The sequence below is a fragment of the Marmota flaviventris genome, chromosome X (assembly GCF_047511675.1).
Source record: "Marmota flaviventris isolate mMarFla1 chromosome X, mMarFla1.hap1, whole genome shotgun sequence".
Lineage (NCBI taxonomy): Eukaryota > Metazoa > Chordata > Mammalia > Rodentia > Sciuridae > Marmota > Marmota flaviventris.
In genome coordinates, this window is record NC_092518.1 from 3,960,913 (window position 1) to 3,974,964 (window position 14,052).

Here is a 14,052-nt window from a genome sequence, read left to right on the forward strand (position 1 = left end):
CAGGTACTAAAACAAAACCCACATATTCCAAAGGCACTCTCAAATCACTCTATTATTTTTTCAAAATAGATGCTTGACAGCTGTGGGTCTTGACAGCTGCAATCTGTCCTGCAAAAGAAGCTGTTCCCGCGGGGCACATTACCGCCTGTTATCTGGCATGCTGACCTGCAGGGGGTTAAGGATTAATCTTAAGTTATCAAGCTAATTACTCATAAGCCTTAAGAGCGGCCAGAAAGAACAGGTTTCTAGAGCCTGTGAACTGGAATCTACTGTGAATATGGCTATCACCCTTTCTAAAAGTTCTGATTGAAAATACCTCGAATGCCCCGTAAGTGGAAACTGTTAAATTTCCACATGCATTCCTAAAGGAGACCTCAGTGACACCATTTTGAAATATGCTCATAAATCTTAGATGCACCTGTTTTTATAGTTGGAAAACACCCACCACCTCAATATGCACAAACAGTGTGTGGGACTGGGGGCTGAGGTGAGTTTTTGCAGAGGGGAAAGTCTAACCAGGAGAAAGCATTGTTGGATCTTTGTCACATTGTTTTCTTGTGATGTACGCTTTCTCATTATTCTAATTTACATGTTATTCACAGGGGACTGCAGACTAATTCATCATGCTAAATTGGAGCACCTCGCAGTCTGTGAAACCCCACCCCCCCCCCGACTTTTGTGACAGTCTAACTCATTCATCACAATCCCGGGTTCCTTTGGTACAAACTTCAAAAAGATACCATGTTTTAATGAGGGATCACTTGAGAAAACATGATGAATTAAGTGTGTGCGAGAGAAAAAAGAACAACAGCCCCCCAAGAAGTTGGGTGTGTTCTCGAAGGAGAACAGATGACCTGGAATCCAATGAGTTGTGCTTCTTGTCCAATGACTATCCAGACTTTGGTGCTTCAACTTAAAATTCTACCTAAGCTCTCCCATGTAGCGTATGGCAAGACGAGATCTTTAGGGAAACAGATGCATAGGAAAGATAACCTGGATTCCACGTTCCGTCTGTAGAACCAAGCGCTTGCAGGTCAACCTAGAAGGTAGCTTCCTCACTTGGAGATTAGATGAGCTTTTTATTGTTATGCACGGGTTTATTGGCTCTCAGAGAAGAGTGTGAGGCTCCGAGGATCCGGGGCTACGCACACTACTCATTTATTTGAACCCAGGGATCTTTAACAGCAGGTGCTCACTCTGGATATAACACAGCCTTAAAGGGGCCAATATTTCTGCAGAGCTGAGTTCAAAGTTCTAAGTAAATTGCTTGGCAAAGAAGCAAAACCCAGTCAAGCATGATTACCCCTGAAATTAAGGCAAGGAACAGCAAAAAAAAAAAAGTGGTGGGGTTGGGGTGCTCCTCTGGACAGGGCTATCAGGTTCCAGCACATCTCTGAGACTGTGCTGCCAGGCGCAAGCATTGCTACAAGCATCTGCTATATGCCAGGCTAAGTCCCTTGAGAATACAAGATTGTGACGTGATCACCTCTGAAGCCCCAGTGCTCAGCAAAGCACCAGGCACAGCACAGCTACTTGGAATGATTGACAGTTGTGGGGATGTTTGTTGTAGAGTGGAAGCTGGACCCATACGGTCGTGTGCTGCATGAAGACCTTTCATCAACCAACGAGGCATGCTTACGGTCGATTCTGGTTTCTGTGTTGACATGTCTACACTTGAGCACTATTTTAGAGTTTACTCCCTCCAGTCATTTAAAAAGAATTTGCAGGAAAGCTATGTGCTGTGTCATGCCGGCAGCAGCCCCACATGGCTCTTATTCACCAGGTCGCCCGACTGCATCAGGAAGCCATAGAGTGATTGGCATGTGTCATTCACGCTTGCACAGGGACACTGTGTGGTGCTCACTCGATGTCCACACAGCCTCAGGATGCCAGGCACACTGCTCATGGTCCACGTTGCCCAGGTCGGAGACTGCACCCCACCGTGTGGGATGATCAGGGTGGAGAATATGCAGAAATGAAACTCTTCCTATAACTTCCCAGAAGGGTTCAAAGCAGAAAACTTTTTTTTTTTCCAAAAAATTCAGAGTAACAAATAGAGTTTGTGAACCTATTCTTGTTGGAAACAGGTTCAACATACAACTCCAATCCACGTCTCCTGGGGGAAATAACGAGAGATTAAAATGCAGTTGGAGGTCTGTCCTCATGTGTCACTCCTAAATATTTGCTTTTCTATGGTGATGGTTCACTGGTGGATATGTGCTGCCTAGATTTTTTTTTTAATTTCTTTGCAGCTGTGAGGATGTTAGCTCATAACATTTGATACAAAAGTTTGGAAACAACAACAGCAAAAAATGTTCTCTATGTTGTTCCGATTCTGCTGTGGTGCTAGGGGCGGCCGGGGGGTGGGGGGGGGGGTGTGCATCTTCCCAGATGTGGGTCATGTCTGGAGAGAAGAGCAAATGTTTGGTGATGGTGCTTTCAGCCAAACATAAAATAAAGACAAGGGAGCAGGGGGAGGTGGGGTTCAATCCCCAGTATCAAGAACAAACAAAAAATAAGCAAGAAGAGAACTATGGGGTACCTATTTTAGGTTTTAGAGTTCTACTTCTGAAACACTGACCTCCCTAGGCCTTCCTGGCTCAGAGGCAATTGAAAAGAACCACAGTGGACACAGCATTTCCACTGCCCCCCGCCCCACCGTGTTCTTCTCGTCTTTTCTGAAAGCAATCAGTAATTCTGATTGAGAATGGGTAGAAGACAGGAGGGCCAGCTGCAAGTTTATGCCAGTTTGTAACTTTGCCTTTATTTAGATCATGCATATAGCAGGCTGTCGGGGGAGAACGGTGACCCCGCCGGCCACGTGGCTGGGGGGTCCCCTGCTCCTCGTTCTATAAGTAGTTCGTCCTCTACTGTGGGTGAGGCTATTCAGAGGGGACAGAGAGCTGTGGAGCAGGACATAAAACACCAGCAAGTAGGGACAGAAGTCAGGAGTTGGCCACAAAAGAGATGGTGGAAAGCCAAAATGGTGTGCACGGAGGGACCCCAGGAAACACGTCCACATTCCAAACAGGCATAGTGCATCAGGTGTGCAACTCTGCAGGAACAGTATTTCAAAAGAGCACTCTGCCTCCCAGTTACGTAGGGACTCAAGATGGACTCAGACCCTTGTGCAGGTCTGGAAACCGTCTTTTCCAACGATGCATTATTAAAGAAGCAAGCCAGAGTTGATGAAGTTCCACTCGATGAGCCATTTGCAGTAACCTAACAGGTCCGCGGTGACTAGGCGAAATCACCTTTCAGGGGGAGTCTTTGTGTGGGTTTGTGCTGGGATTTTCTCAGCTCCACCCCCCTGAATCTTGTTTTAGAGAAGCTCTCAGTGATGTCCCAAGCAAGAATGCAATGCATAGCTTTATCTTCAGACAAAAACCTCATTTGCACTCGGGGGACAGAGTACCACCCAAACCCACTGGGGTGTGTTCCACTATTAATACATTCGAATAATTGGGGAAGAAAAAAAGTGTGACCTAGAAGACACACACACAAAAAAAGTGGTGGTGGAGGGAAATCTCCAAATTCCCTAAGTTAGATGAATCCCCATCATCCGTCTTGTCCTGGTGCTGGTGGGGTTAATGGCATTCTTTGGAAGGTGATGGATCACTTTGCAAAATGAATGCTTCTCGTTTCATTAAGGGACCTCTCCATTTTATGTTTTCATTTCTGGACGTAGGGAATTGTCACTTTTCTGGATATCACCAGAAATGACAAAAGTTCCTATTTAGAACAAAAAGGTCAGTAGAAGGTAAAGTAAGTACTTTAGGTATTTTTTTCTTCTTCTTCTATTTCCTTTTTTCAATCCTTTGGATTGGGGTGTTGCCTCTCGGATTGCCCTGAAGACAGGTTTTAAGGTTTTAGGGGATGAACTCCCTCCCCAAAAGAGTCCCATCTTTACATTCTGTTTTCATGCAAACTTGATTGCTTTGGAATTCCCCTTTGCTCAGAATCTCTCCTTCCCCGTTTTTCAGATCTTACAGGAAAGATGCAAAGACTCCCTTGGTGTAAAGCGCTATCCCTCTGCCATTGAAGGTGATGGTCTTGGGGGCAGGATGCACAATCAGGGTGCTCGGTGCTTGTGACCTAGGAGACCCGCAAGGATGCCGTGTTTGCCAGGGTCTCCTTCGTTTAAAGGATTTGGTGGGTATGTGCACAGGGACGGTGTTCATGGGCTGATATTTTTAAGACTCTTTCTATCCTAAAAGCAAACTTGTAACCATCCAGGGCCACCTCACGGTCATGCAGCCCAGGAGCTCCAAGAAAAAAAGAGAGAAGGGAGCAGGACTTTCCCTGGCAACTCTGACCCTGGGCAGATGACTCGGGCTATTCTCACCACCTTCTCTCACCACCAACACCCCCGAGAAGCGGGGGTCACCGAGAATAAATAGTTGGGAGTTTGACAAGGTGGCCTTGAACTGCTGCTGGGACGCTTTGACGTTCTCACTTGCAGACCTTCAGTTTTCTGATCTGTAGAAGAAAACTCACACTGGGTGCCTCCGAGTTGTCGTGAAGGTCAAGTGGATATTTACCATGAAACCACGGCTCAAGCACTGAACCACATCCCCAGCCCTTTTTGTGTGTTATTCCGAGACAGAGTCTTGCTAAGTTGCTTAGGGCCTCGCTAAGTTGCTGAGGCTGGCCTTGAACGTGCGATCCTCCTGCCTCAGCCTCCTGAGTTGCTGGAATTGTAGGCACGCACCACAAATGCCAGGCCGTTCCGGGGCTCTTTCTTGGAGTGGGCGTGGGGGGAGGGGGTTGCCAAGGGTCTCCATAAAGTTCTACTGAGATTCACCCTGATCCTCGAGAACCAGGAAAAACAGCCCTAGAGCCAGCTGTGGGCGTGATGTTCTGGGCACAGTCTTTACGCACCCTGCAGAACACAGGACTTGGGCTGTGTGAATGCCCATTCCTTCACTGAGGCCCCATACCTGGCTGCTGGCTACAGGCTAGTGCTGTCTCACGTCCATCAGACAGATGGACACTGTCGGAAGACTCTGGGCTCACTCATGCTGTGTTGGACTGGAATAACCCAGCTCTTGACTTTACCATCCCCTGTCCTCTGTGGTCTCCCTAAAGCGCCAAGCCCCTGTCTCAGCTCTTAGGCTGATAACCTCATCCATCCCGCTTGGACCGACGTTGTCTACATACCAACAAATCTTAGCCCTCATGCAGTGCCTCGCGGACAGTCTCACTTTGAAATTCATGGGATGCCTGGACAGGATTCAATCCATGGGTCTTGTGTTTTACGAAAGAGCAACACAGAACATGAGCCGGCCACCAACACGGCCTTCCTACTCCCTTCTGTGCAATCCATACTGATGGGCTACCAGGGAGAAGTGCTTTTTCCCAACCTTCTCTATAATCGGAGGGAAATGCCTCCCCTCATCTCTTTGAAACCACTCGTGAAATCTTTCCAGGATAAAGGAGCAGGTGTAGAAGGAAGCTTGTTGGACTTTGTGCTGGGTAAATCCAAAGTCGGCTAATGCGAACCACTCCATCAACCTTGCATCTGTTTCCCCAGACCTTCTGGACAGTTCTGTGGCTCAGGATGTCCTCGCCCACTTTTGTTGAAATCTCTTGGAGATGAGAACCGATTCAAACAACACTAAAGGTCACGAATGTAAACCTCTTTATGTGCAGGTTTTAAAATCTGTACACGACCCCAAGGTCTTCTTTAAAGGTGTAATGACAAGTCAGAGAGTCGTGAAACCTGGGTTATATATTGACTATGATGCTCAAACTGCACATTCTTCAATCAGTCATTTCTATATGATCAATTTTGGAAAACACAAAAGTGTTGAGTTGCACCAGGCAGGCGGCGACTAGTCTGCAGGGAGGGATGCTAAATTCTCTGTCAGAGGCCCAGGTGCTAAGGACTTGGTCCCTATGGTACTGCCACTGGGTGGTGCTCCCTTAAAGAGGTGGGGCTTGGGGAGAGGTCTTAGGTCATTGGGGGTGTGCCCTCAAGGAGGATCATGGGACCTGGCTGCTCCTCTTCCCTTCTCATTTACTTCTTGTCCGTGAGGAGAGCAGTTTCTCTCTGCTAATGGATCATGGACCAGAACCTCAGAAACTGAGCCAAAGTGAATCTTTGCTCTTTACAAGCTGCTCTCTCAGATAATGTGTTCTAGTAACTGAAAACTGACCAGCACAGTGGGTGTCTTAGATCTAGCTTCCTAGAAGCAGAGTTTGGAATAGGGCTTCTCTGGCAGGGGATCTATTCAGGGGAAGGAGGGGAGGAAGCAGAAGTCAGTGGAGGAGGCTCAGTAGAGACCCAAACTCCACTGGAGACCAGCAAGAGCCAGATCCCACGCAGTGCCTTGGAGCACAAATTCAACTGCAGACTTGATTGCAGCGGGGGCTCCTCTTGTACCCCCGTAATGATGGCGGTGGTGTGGCCTCCTACAGGGGGCAGACTGCTTCTGCTTGCTGGCAAGGTGGCGCCCACCCACCAAAGGTGAGTCTCCTAAAGGGAACAGCCATTAGCTATGAACAGAAATGGGGAGGTCAGCGACTCCATCTCATGGACCAGGAACTGGTGTCTACGAACAAGTTCCCAGTATTTCCCAAAGTCCAACAGAAATCGCCCATTTTCCCAAGATGACAGGGCAGACAGCCAGCACAGGGTGAATGTGGGTTTTATAAATCAACTCTGGTCCCGGGGGGGACCTCGTGCTGCTCTGAAGTCTGGGGCGGTTTTGGAGATCTTTGGTTCATGTAGAGAGGGACAGCTCAGTCATACTCCATGATTGCCATATGGTGACAGCATGCCCTCAAACCATGGAGCCCCGGCATGTCAATTAGACATGTCGAAGGGTGGCCAGCATCAGAACCCAAAGGCCGGGAGCTTAGGCAGCCCCCAGAGAGCACCATCATGGAACGAGGCATTTCCACGGTCTCTGGTTCCACTTTATAAAAAACAATGCATTTTAATAATGTACATATATTTCATCGCTAGCCCAAGTTCTGGAAATCAGTACCAAATTCTATGAGACGCTGCTCCATTTCTACCTTGATACAAGTAGTGCTCACAGATGCTTCCTACATTTTCACACCCACTCCCTAAACCATACCACAAAGGTTCATCATGAAATCTGGGGAATTGCTTTGAATAAGTAGAGAAACCTTCAGATTTGTCACTAAGGTAGGCCCCCTACTTTTGGTACTCGGGATTGATTTCAGGGTCTCACTAAGTTGCAGAGGCTGGCCTCCAACTTGTCATCCTCCTGCCTCAGCCTCCTGAGTTGCTGCAATGATAGGCATGTACCATTGCTCCGGGAAAACTGGGGTTTTTGTTTGTTTGCTTGCTTGCTTGTTTTTTGTTTGGTTTCGGTTTGAGCGCTGGGGTTTCAAACACAGGGCTTCACATGTGCTAGGCACATGCTCTATCACTGAGTCACTTTTAAAAGTGGAAATACTTTCATTGCAACATTAACGTTTTTAAAAATTTGTTTGTTTTGGTACTGGGAATTAAACCCAGCGATGCTTTACCACTGCTATACCCCCAGCCCTTTTTTAATTTTTAATTTTGAAACAAGGTCTCCTGGTCTCACCCTTATGATCCTCCTGCCTCAGCCTCCCGAGTCACTGGGATGACAGGTGTGTAGCCCTGGGCCCAGTGACAACATTAACTTTGTGATTCAGGCCCCAAGTGTACACATGTTAACATTTAATCAAATATATAAAACCGTATACTTGATATATCACCAAAGAAATGAACAAATCAATAAGCATATTTTCTACTATTTTTTAAGATGTTCCATTACAGTCAAAATAAGGTGGACTTTTAAGTCAGTACAAGGACAAACATGTATTAAAAACATGATAATTTACACCAGGCATGGTGGTGGCGCACCCCTGAGATCCCAGCCACTTGGGAGGCTGAGGCAGGAGGATTGCAAGTTCAAGGCTGTCCTCGGCAAATTAGCAAGGCCCTGTACTCAGTGGTAAAGCACCCCTGGGTTCAATCCCCAGTACCCCCCCAAAAAGAATTAATAATAAATAAATAATTTGCAATGAAAACCATGCTTTATTGGGGTCAAATTTAGACTTCCTAGTAACTCAGCCAGAGACCCAGGGAGTGGATTAGGAAAGCCCAAGACAGACTGGAATCCCTTCTTTCTTCCCGGGTGACTTTGAATGCCTGGCCACCCTGCCTTGTCCTTAAACTCACTGCAGGACAAAGGTGCATGTCACAGGCTGGGCCCAGGCACTCTCCAGGGCAGCTTCCCTGAAATCTGTCTGAAGGGTGCATTAGGGCAGCTGGCTCTAGTTAACTGTTTGCTTTTTCTTGGGAGAAAGAATCCGGTCCTCTAAGTAGAAGGAGTCAAATCACTAACTCCCTTTCTCCTTTTTGCCAAAACAAACAGCTTCCCATTACAGCTCCTGGTCTCTGATCAGCTCCCTGGGAGAGCCTACCCTGATACTGCACAAGGTGAATGACGTCCCGTTAGGCAAGAATCTCTTAACCCCAGAACCGTAGGGACCACGCTGCCTGCTACCCGCTATGTATCTTCCAGAAGGTTTCTAGCCGCTTCCTCTGTGAGCCTTCTCCAGTTCTGGGGTGCGTGTGCACACACACACACACAAATGCACACACTCACACTCATATTTCGCACGTTTACTATCTTTTTTCAAATTCTATTCTCCTGAGCCCGTTTTGAGAAAACACAGAGAAAGACCAGGTTGCAGGCCTGCTCATAACTTACTGGACTGGCTACTTTTGAACCTTTGAAGGTCAGGTCCACTGTGGGCACCAGGAGCAAAGCCAGGGGAGGCCGGGGGGGGGGGGTCCCTACCAGGTACGTCCTTATCCAGCGAAAGACATGAGGTCCACTCTCAGGTTAAACAGGACCCTACCAACAAGACAGGGCTCTTTCTCCCCACTTTCCTTCTTCCTGTGAATCTTCTAGCAAAGTTAAGGAAATTACAGTAGAGAGAGGGCCTCCCAAGGAGAGGAGCCCAGGTCAAGGTCGTACCTGTTGCCCTGCAGATGAGGCTGAGCTGAGCCACCATGCTGAGCACACCTAAAACCTCCCAAGGTCTCTGAACCCTGGACACGCGAGAAACAGGACCGGCTTCCGGGGGTGACCAGCGCCTTAGCTCCTGGCTCAGAAGGCAGCTCACATTTAAGGTTCCCTGCTCGGATGTTGTCCTATGGAAATTCTTAATAATTTTTTTTTCTTTGAATGCATGTGTTGCTTGTGAGTTTGTGATGTACGCACTGGTGGCTTGAAGCCTCCCATCACCTGTCACATTCTCCTGTCCCCTCATCTGTCCAGGGCAAGTCCTCCCTGTGATTTCCAACATCCCCTGGCATCCCCGGGCCCCGCCGGTCTCCTTTCTCCTGTGACCGCTCCAGCTGTGCCTGCTGCAGGGACCGGGTATGGTGCAGGCGCAGGGAGGGCCAGGGCTGGGTGCGCATGCTGCATACTGTCCCACAGTACGGTACGCTCTCTCCCCATTTCAGGTTGGTAGCAAAACTCAGCAGGGACAAGGTGCTTTCCCACCCAACCCTGACCCAGGCAGCTCGCAAATCCAATCGGTAGCTTGGGTAACACACTTGGGGTGGCCCATCTGCTGTGGGCAAGGGCATTTGGTCATAGGAAGGGGAGGTGGCCATTTCCTGCCAGACCAGAGGACAATGCATGGACACAGCAGCATCTGTGCATACAAGTGTGTGCCCGAGTCCCCGCGCAACCCTCCTACATACCCAGAAGACTTTGCAGGGGGCTCTGCAACCTCCTTCCAACCTTTCGGACTTGCTTGTTCTTCTGCCCATCACAAGGCTCCCCCCGGGGATGAGTCTGCACATGCAAATTCTGCACCTCTGGGGATTCGGCACACAGGTGACAGGCTCTGACATTTGCCTGTCAAACCACCACCGCACGATATAAAGATGCACAGGGCACTTCCCACCCATCATTTAACTTGTAAATGTCTCTTGGCTGCGAGCAACACTCCGCAGTGCATTCAAGATGGGATGTCAAGAGAGAAAGAAGGCCCCAGAAGAAAGGAAAAGATGCTATGCTCTAGTTCTGTAATGCACCCCCGCCTTTCTCTCTGAATAAAGACACACCATGTTTCCATTCTGCATCACCCAGAGTGCAAGCATTGTATGCTTCTTTCTCCGTGTGTCGGGCATTGTCTCTAGCATGTTCTGTCTTCTGATCTAGGCTTTCAGGATAAGGCATCATCTACTAACCGGCGTGAGGGTTTTGACGTTGAGAAACGGCCCGTTCTGCCTGTGAGACCCACCTCCAACGTGGCTGATTGGGGGTGCCCACCTCCCTGGGTCACACCCATAGCCTCGCAGCTCCTCCTCATTCCCTGGTAGAAAGGATGTCCTTTCCAATAACCATCTGCTAACCCCGGCTATTTCTCTTCAGGAACCAGGGGCACATTCTTCAGTAAGAGGGTCAGCTTGGGAAAGCACCTTCTTTTCAGTCTGAAATTCTGAGGTCCTGCAGGCAGGGACAGAGACCAGGTATTGTTCACTACCGTGGCCACCTGCAGGCTTCCCCTTGGTGTCCCTCCTACTTCAGGCTTGGATGCCAGCCACTGTGTGGAGCCCAGTCAGCCCACAGCCTCAAAGTCCCAGCTGTAAACCTCCATCTAGGGCTTCCCCACCCTGACTGCTGCAGGGCTGGGTGGTGTAAGGGGGTGGAAAGAACTGGGTGGAGAGGCTTCTGGAAATCCCTGCCTCCTCTGCAGGCCTCTAATAGGTCACTGCCCCTGAGGGCTGCCAGCCACTGTCTATAAAAATTCTATAACCTGAGTACACAGGTTGCGCTCATCCCAGTCCCAGCCTGGCAATGTTCACACTGGGGACTCCCCACACCTGGCTGTCATCCAGGTTCAAAGCAAGTCTTTTTCCACCTTTTAAAAAAAGGAAGCTTTGAACCATCCCGGAAATCATGGGAGCAAGTACCTGCTCGTGAAAGGGCTTTCTGCACGGGCTCACTTCTGGGAGGTGGCGAGTCACAGGAATGGGACCTTCCTAAGACTTCGAGGGGCTCACCCTTTTCATCCATTAATAAATACCATATGCAGGGTGGTGCATGGACCCAGGATGACCTGTCCACGGTCCTTCCTGGGGGTTTTGTTTTTAAAGGTAGGGGTGGGGGAGGAGGGCCGGGAAGCTGGGCCACCTTTCCAAATCTTGGGAAGACTCACTGCCTGCAATTTAAACAAATCCGCTAGGTATTCCTAGGGTAGGGTTAAAACCTCCACAAATGGCTTTGCAATTAATTACAAAATCCCCAGCAGTTATTAAGTCCTAACTGAGTAATTTGCGGCTTATTTTGCCCCAGCTAATTAAAATGTAATTGGGATTGTCTGGCAACGGGTACTCTGTCAGCAGTTTTTCTTGGGAAGAGAAATCAAGCCAAGAGACCACAAGAAAACCCTTTCACGGGGCTTGGCTTGATCTAAACCGCTTCTGTAGCCGCTGCAACTGTAAAACAAATAAATTACTGCGACTGACAATTCAGTAAAAAGAAGGGGGGGGGGGGCGAGAAACAGATACTCTTCTTCCCTGGGAATGGGCTGCTCCTTTTTGTACCATGTTGCCTTCTTGTTGAAACAATAGCGTGGCATCTTCTCAGGAGAGTGACTTTCAGGGTTGGCCCCGGTGGTTTGGAACCAGGTGCCTGGGGAGCAGGTGCGGCCCAGGAGATCCCTGTAATTTCACCGGCCTCGGGGTGCTCTGGGTGCTAGGGTTTCTCCCCCCCAACACCCACCGCCGGTGACCCAGGAGGAGCGTCTCCAACTCTCTGGACATTGCTTCTCTGACTTAGAACAAACAGAAGTGCACACTCCACGAACTGCACGGGTGGATTGGACCACTGCAGACGCCAACTTTGAGCTCTCCGTGACCCCCTCTTGAGCAAACTGTCGGGAAGGTCATCCCAGGTCTATGGAAGATCTCCCCCACACCCCACCATCGGCTGCACCAAACCCCCTCTCTTTGGAGTCACCCCTCCTGCAGGGTTAGGGGGGCGCACACTGGAAGAGCAGAGCGCTCGCCTTCCAATCCCTGCCCCCAGTTGGGAAACCGCGTCTGTGTCTGCCCTCCGCCTTTCCCCCCTGGGGCTACAAGTTGGGAGCCTGGAACAGGTGGGCCGCTAAAGGTAGAGACTAGATGGAGAGGGAGAGACAAGGAACAAGGCGTGTGAGAGGATGGTTCCAGAGCTCGCACGCCCGGCTGGGCAGGGAGAGGCGAGTCCCGGAACGGCTCGCGCGCGCCCATCCGCACCGGGAATTCTGCGCAGGTCCTGCGGGGTCCTGGCACAGTGCAGGGTCCCCTCGATAGCCACCCGCGGCGCCGACAGTGCCCACACACACACACACACACACACACACTCCTCCACCCTCCAGGTGGAAGAATCTCCATGCGCTGGTGGATACTCTGACCCCGGGGCATCCAAACGCGGCCCTGCTAAGTTCTCCATTCTCTGAAACTGTCTCCTTACGCTGGCTAGTCCCCAGCAAGACCTAGAATCTCTGGAGGTCCCAAAGGCGCAGCCACTGTACACCCAGTGCTCTCACCCCGGGGCACACAGCCTGGCCCGGATGCCCACACTGGGCGCAGGAAGGGTAGGCGGCGAGCTGTGCGCCCGCGGGGCTTTAACGCCAGGAGTTCAGCGCAGACCAAAGTGTCCGCCCGCGGGCACCTGCGGCAGCCGGGCGCGGCCCCGGGACTGGTTCTGGGCGGGCAGCTCCCAGGGCTCCAAAGCCACCCGGAGTTTGCTGGACTCGCCACCCCGCCGGAGTGGGCGCGCGCGAAAGTCCTGGGAAACCAGCAAATCCACACACCCACACTCGGAACCCACAGAACTGCTCGCTCACACACACACACACACACACACACACACCCCCCAAGGAAATGGCCCCTCGTTCCCCACTGGGGGAGGAAAGACGCTGCGGGTTTCCACTTGGGAGAGGCCGGTCCGAGCTCCCGGGTGCACGGACCCGCTCCGGGGAGAGCCCGGCTCCGCCGCCCGAGCTGCGCGACAACTTTGGCGCCCACCCTGGGGGGCGCGCGCCCCGGTGCGTCCCCAGCCGCCGCGCGCACCGCGGGGAGGACCCGGGAGGGCGAGGGGTCCCCGGTACCTGGAAGTGCTGGACCAAGGCGGAGATGCGCGTGATCTGGAGGCTGAGGCAGCGGGAGGCGCAGCGGGCGCGCTGGACGCTCCCGGCGGACAGCGACTCGTCCAGCCGCCGCGCGGCCGCGGCCCCGGGGCTCGGCGCCAGGCAGCCCCCGCAGGCCGCCAGCCAGAGGCAGAGGGTCAGGGCTGCGCCGGGCGCCCCGGGCTCCATGGCTGCGGGTCGCGGGCGCTGGCCGAGGCTCCCAGCTCCGCGCCGGGGCCGCACTGGCGGGGACCTCGCGGCCGCCGCAAGTCGCCTGCAAAGTTCAATCATCCAACTCCAGCCCCCCGCCCTGCACGCGACCGCCCTGCCGTCTCCCGCGGGGGGCGGGGTGAGGGTGACAGGCCGCCGCGCCATTGGCTGCGAGCGCAGTGAGTGACAGGGAGGCCGCGCCCGGGGCCCGTGGGCAGGTCTGAGGGTCTCCCCTGAACCGGGCGCCCCCGGGAGGGCCACGCCGAGCGCTTCCCGGTGCTGCGGGGTCTCCGCGTGGTGGGTCCCCCTTGCAGGGACCTCCACAGTCCGCAGGAACACCTTCCTGACCCCTCCCACCCCACCAGCCGGGCAAACAGAGGCAGGTGTGAGCTGGCCAGGGCGTGCAGGGGAGGGGCTCTCTTTGGGAGCAGGGAAGAGCTCCTAGGTCCCCTGGGGGCCTCAGAAGTGCCCAGGAGGGATGACAGATGGCCCCTAAATTGCTTCTCCCCATTTATCTCCTACCCGGGGTGGAGGCTTCGCTCTTGTCCAGCAGAGGTCGATACCCCTGAGCCCAAATAGTGGAGGAGGTCAGAGGAGGCAGCCCACACGGGGTGCAGGGGATGTCTGTTACACCCCTGTGAGTGAGTTGTACAAGGCAGAATTCCTAAACTCCCTTCCTCATGCATTTGCCCAGAGCTT

General features: G+C 51.9%; 1 protein-coding gene across 1 annotated transcript in view; it reads right to left on the minus strand.

Annotated features, from left to right (window-relative positions):
• The window catches only part of Anos1 (anosmin 1), a 147,473-nt gene extending 134,141 nt beyond the window's left edge, over positions 1–13,332 (minus strand). Inside the window, exon 1 of the mRNA XM_027954008.2 lies at positions 13,126–13,332. Coding sequence (XP_027809809.2) covers positions 13,126–13,332 — 207 coding nt within the window. The remainder of the gene's footprint in view (positions 1–13,125) is intronic.
• Positions 13,333–14,052: the final 720 nt, after the last annotated feature.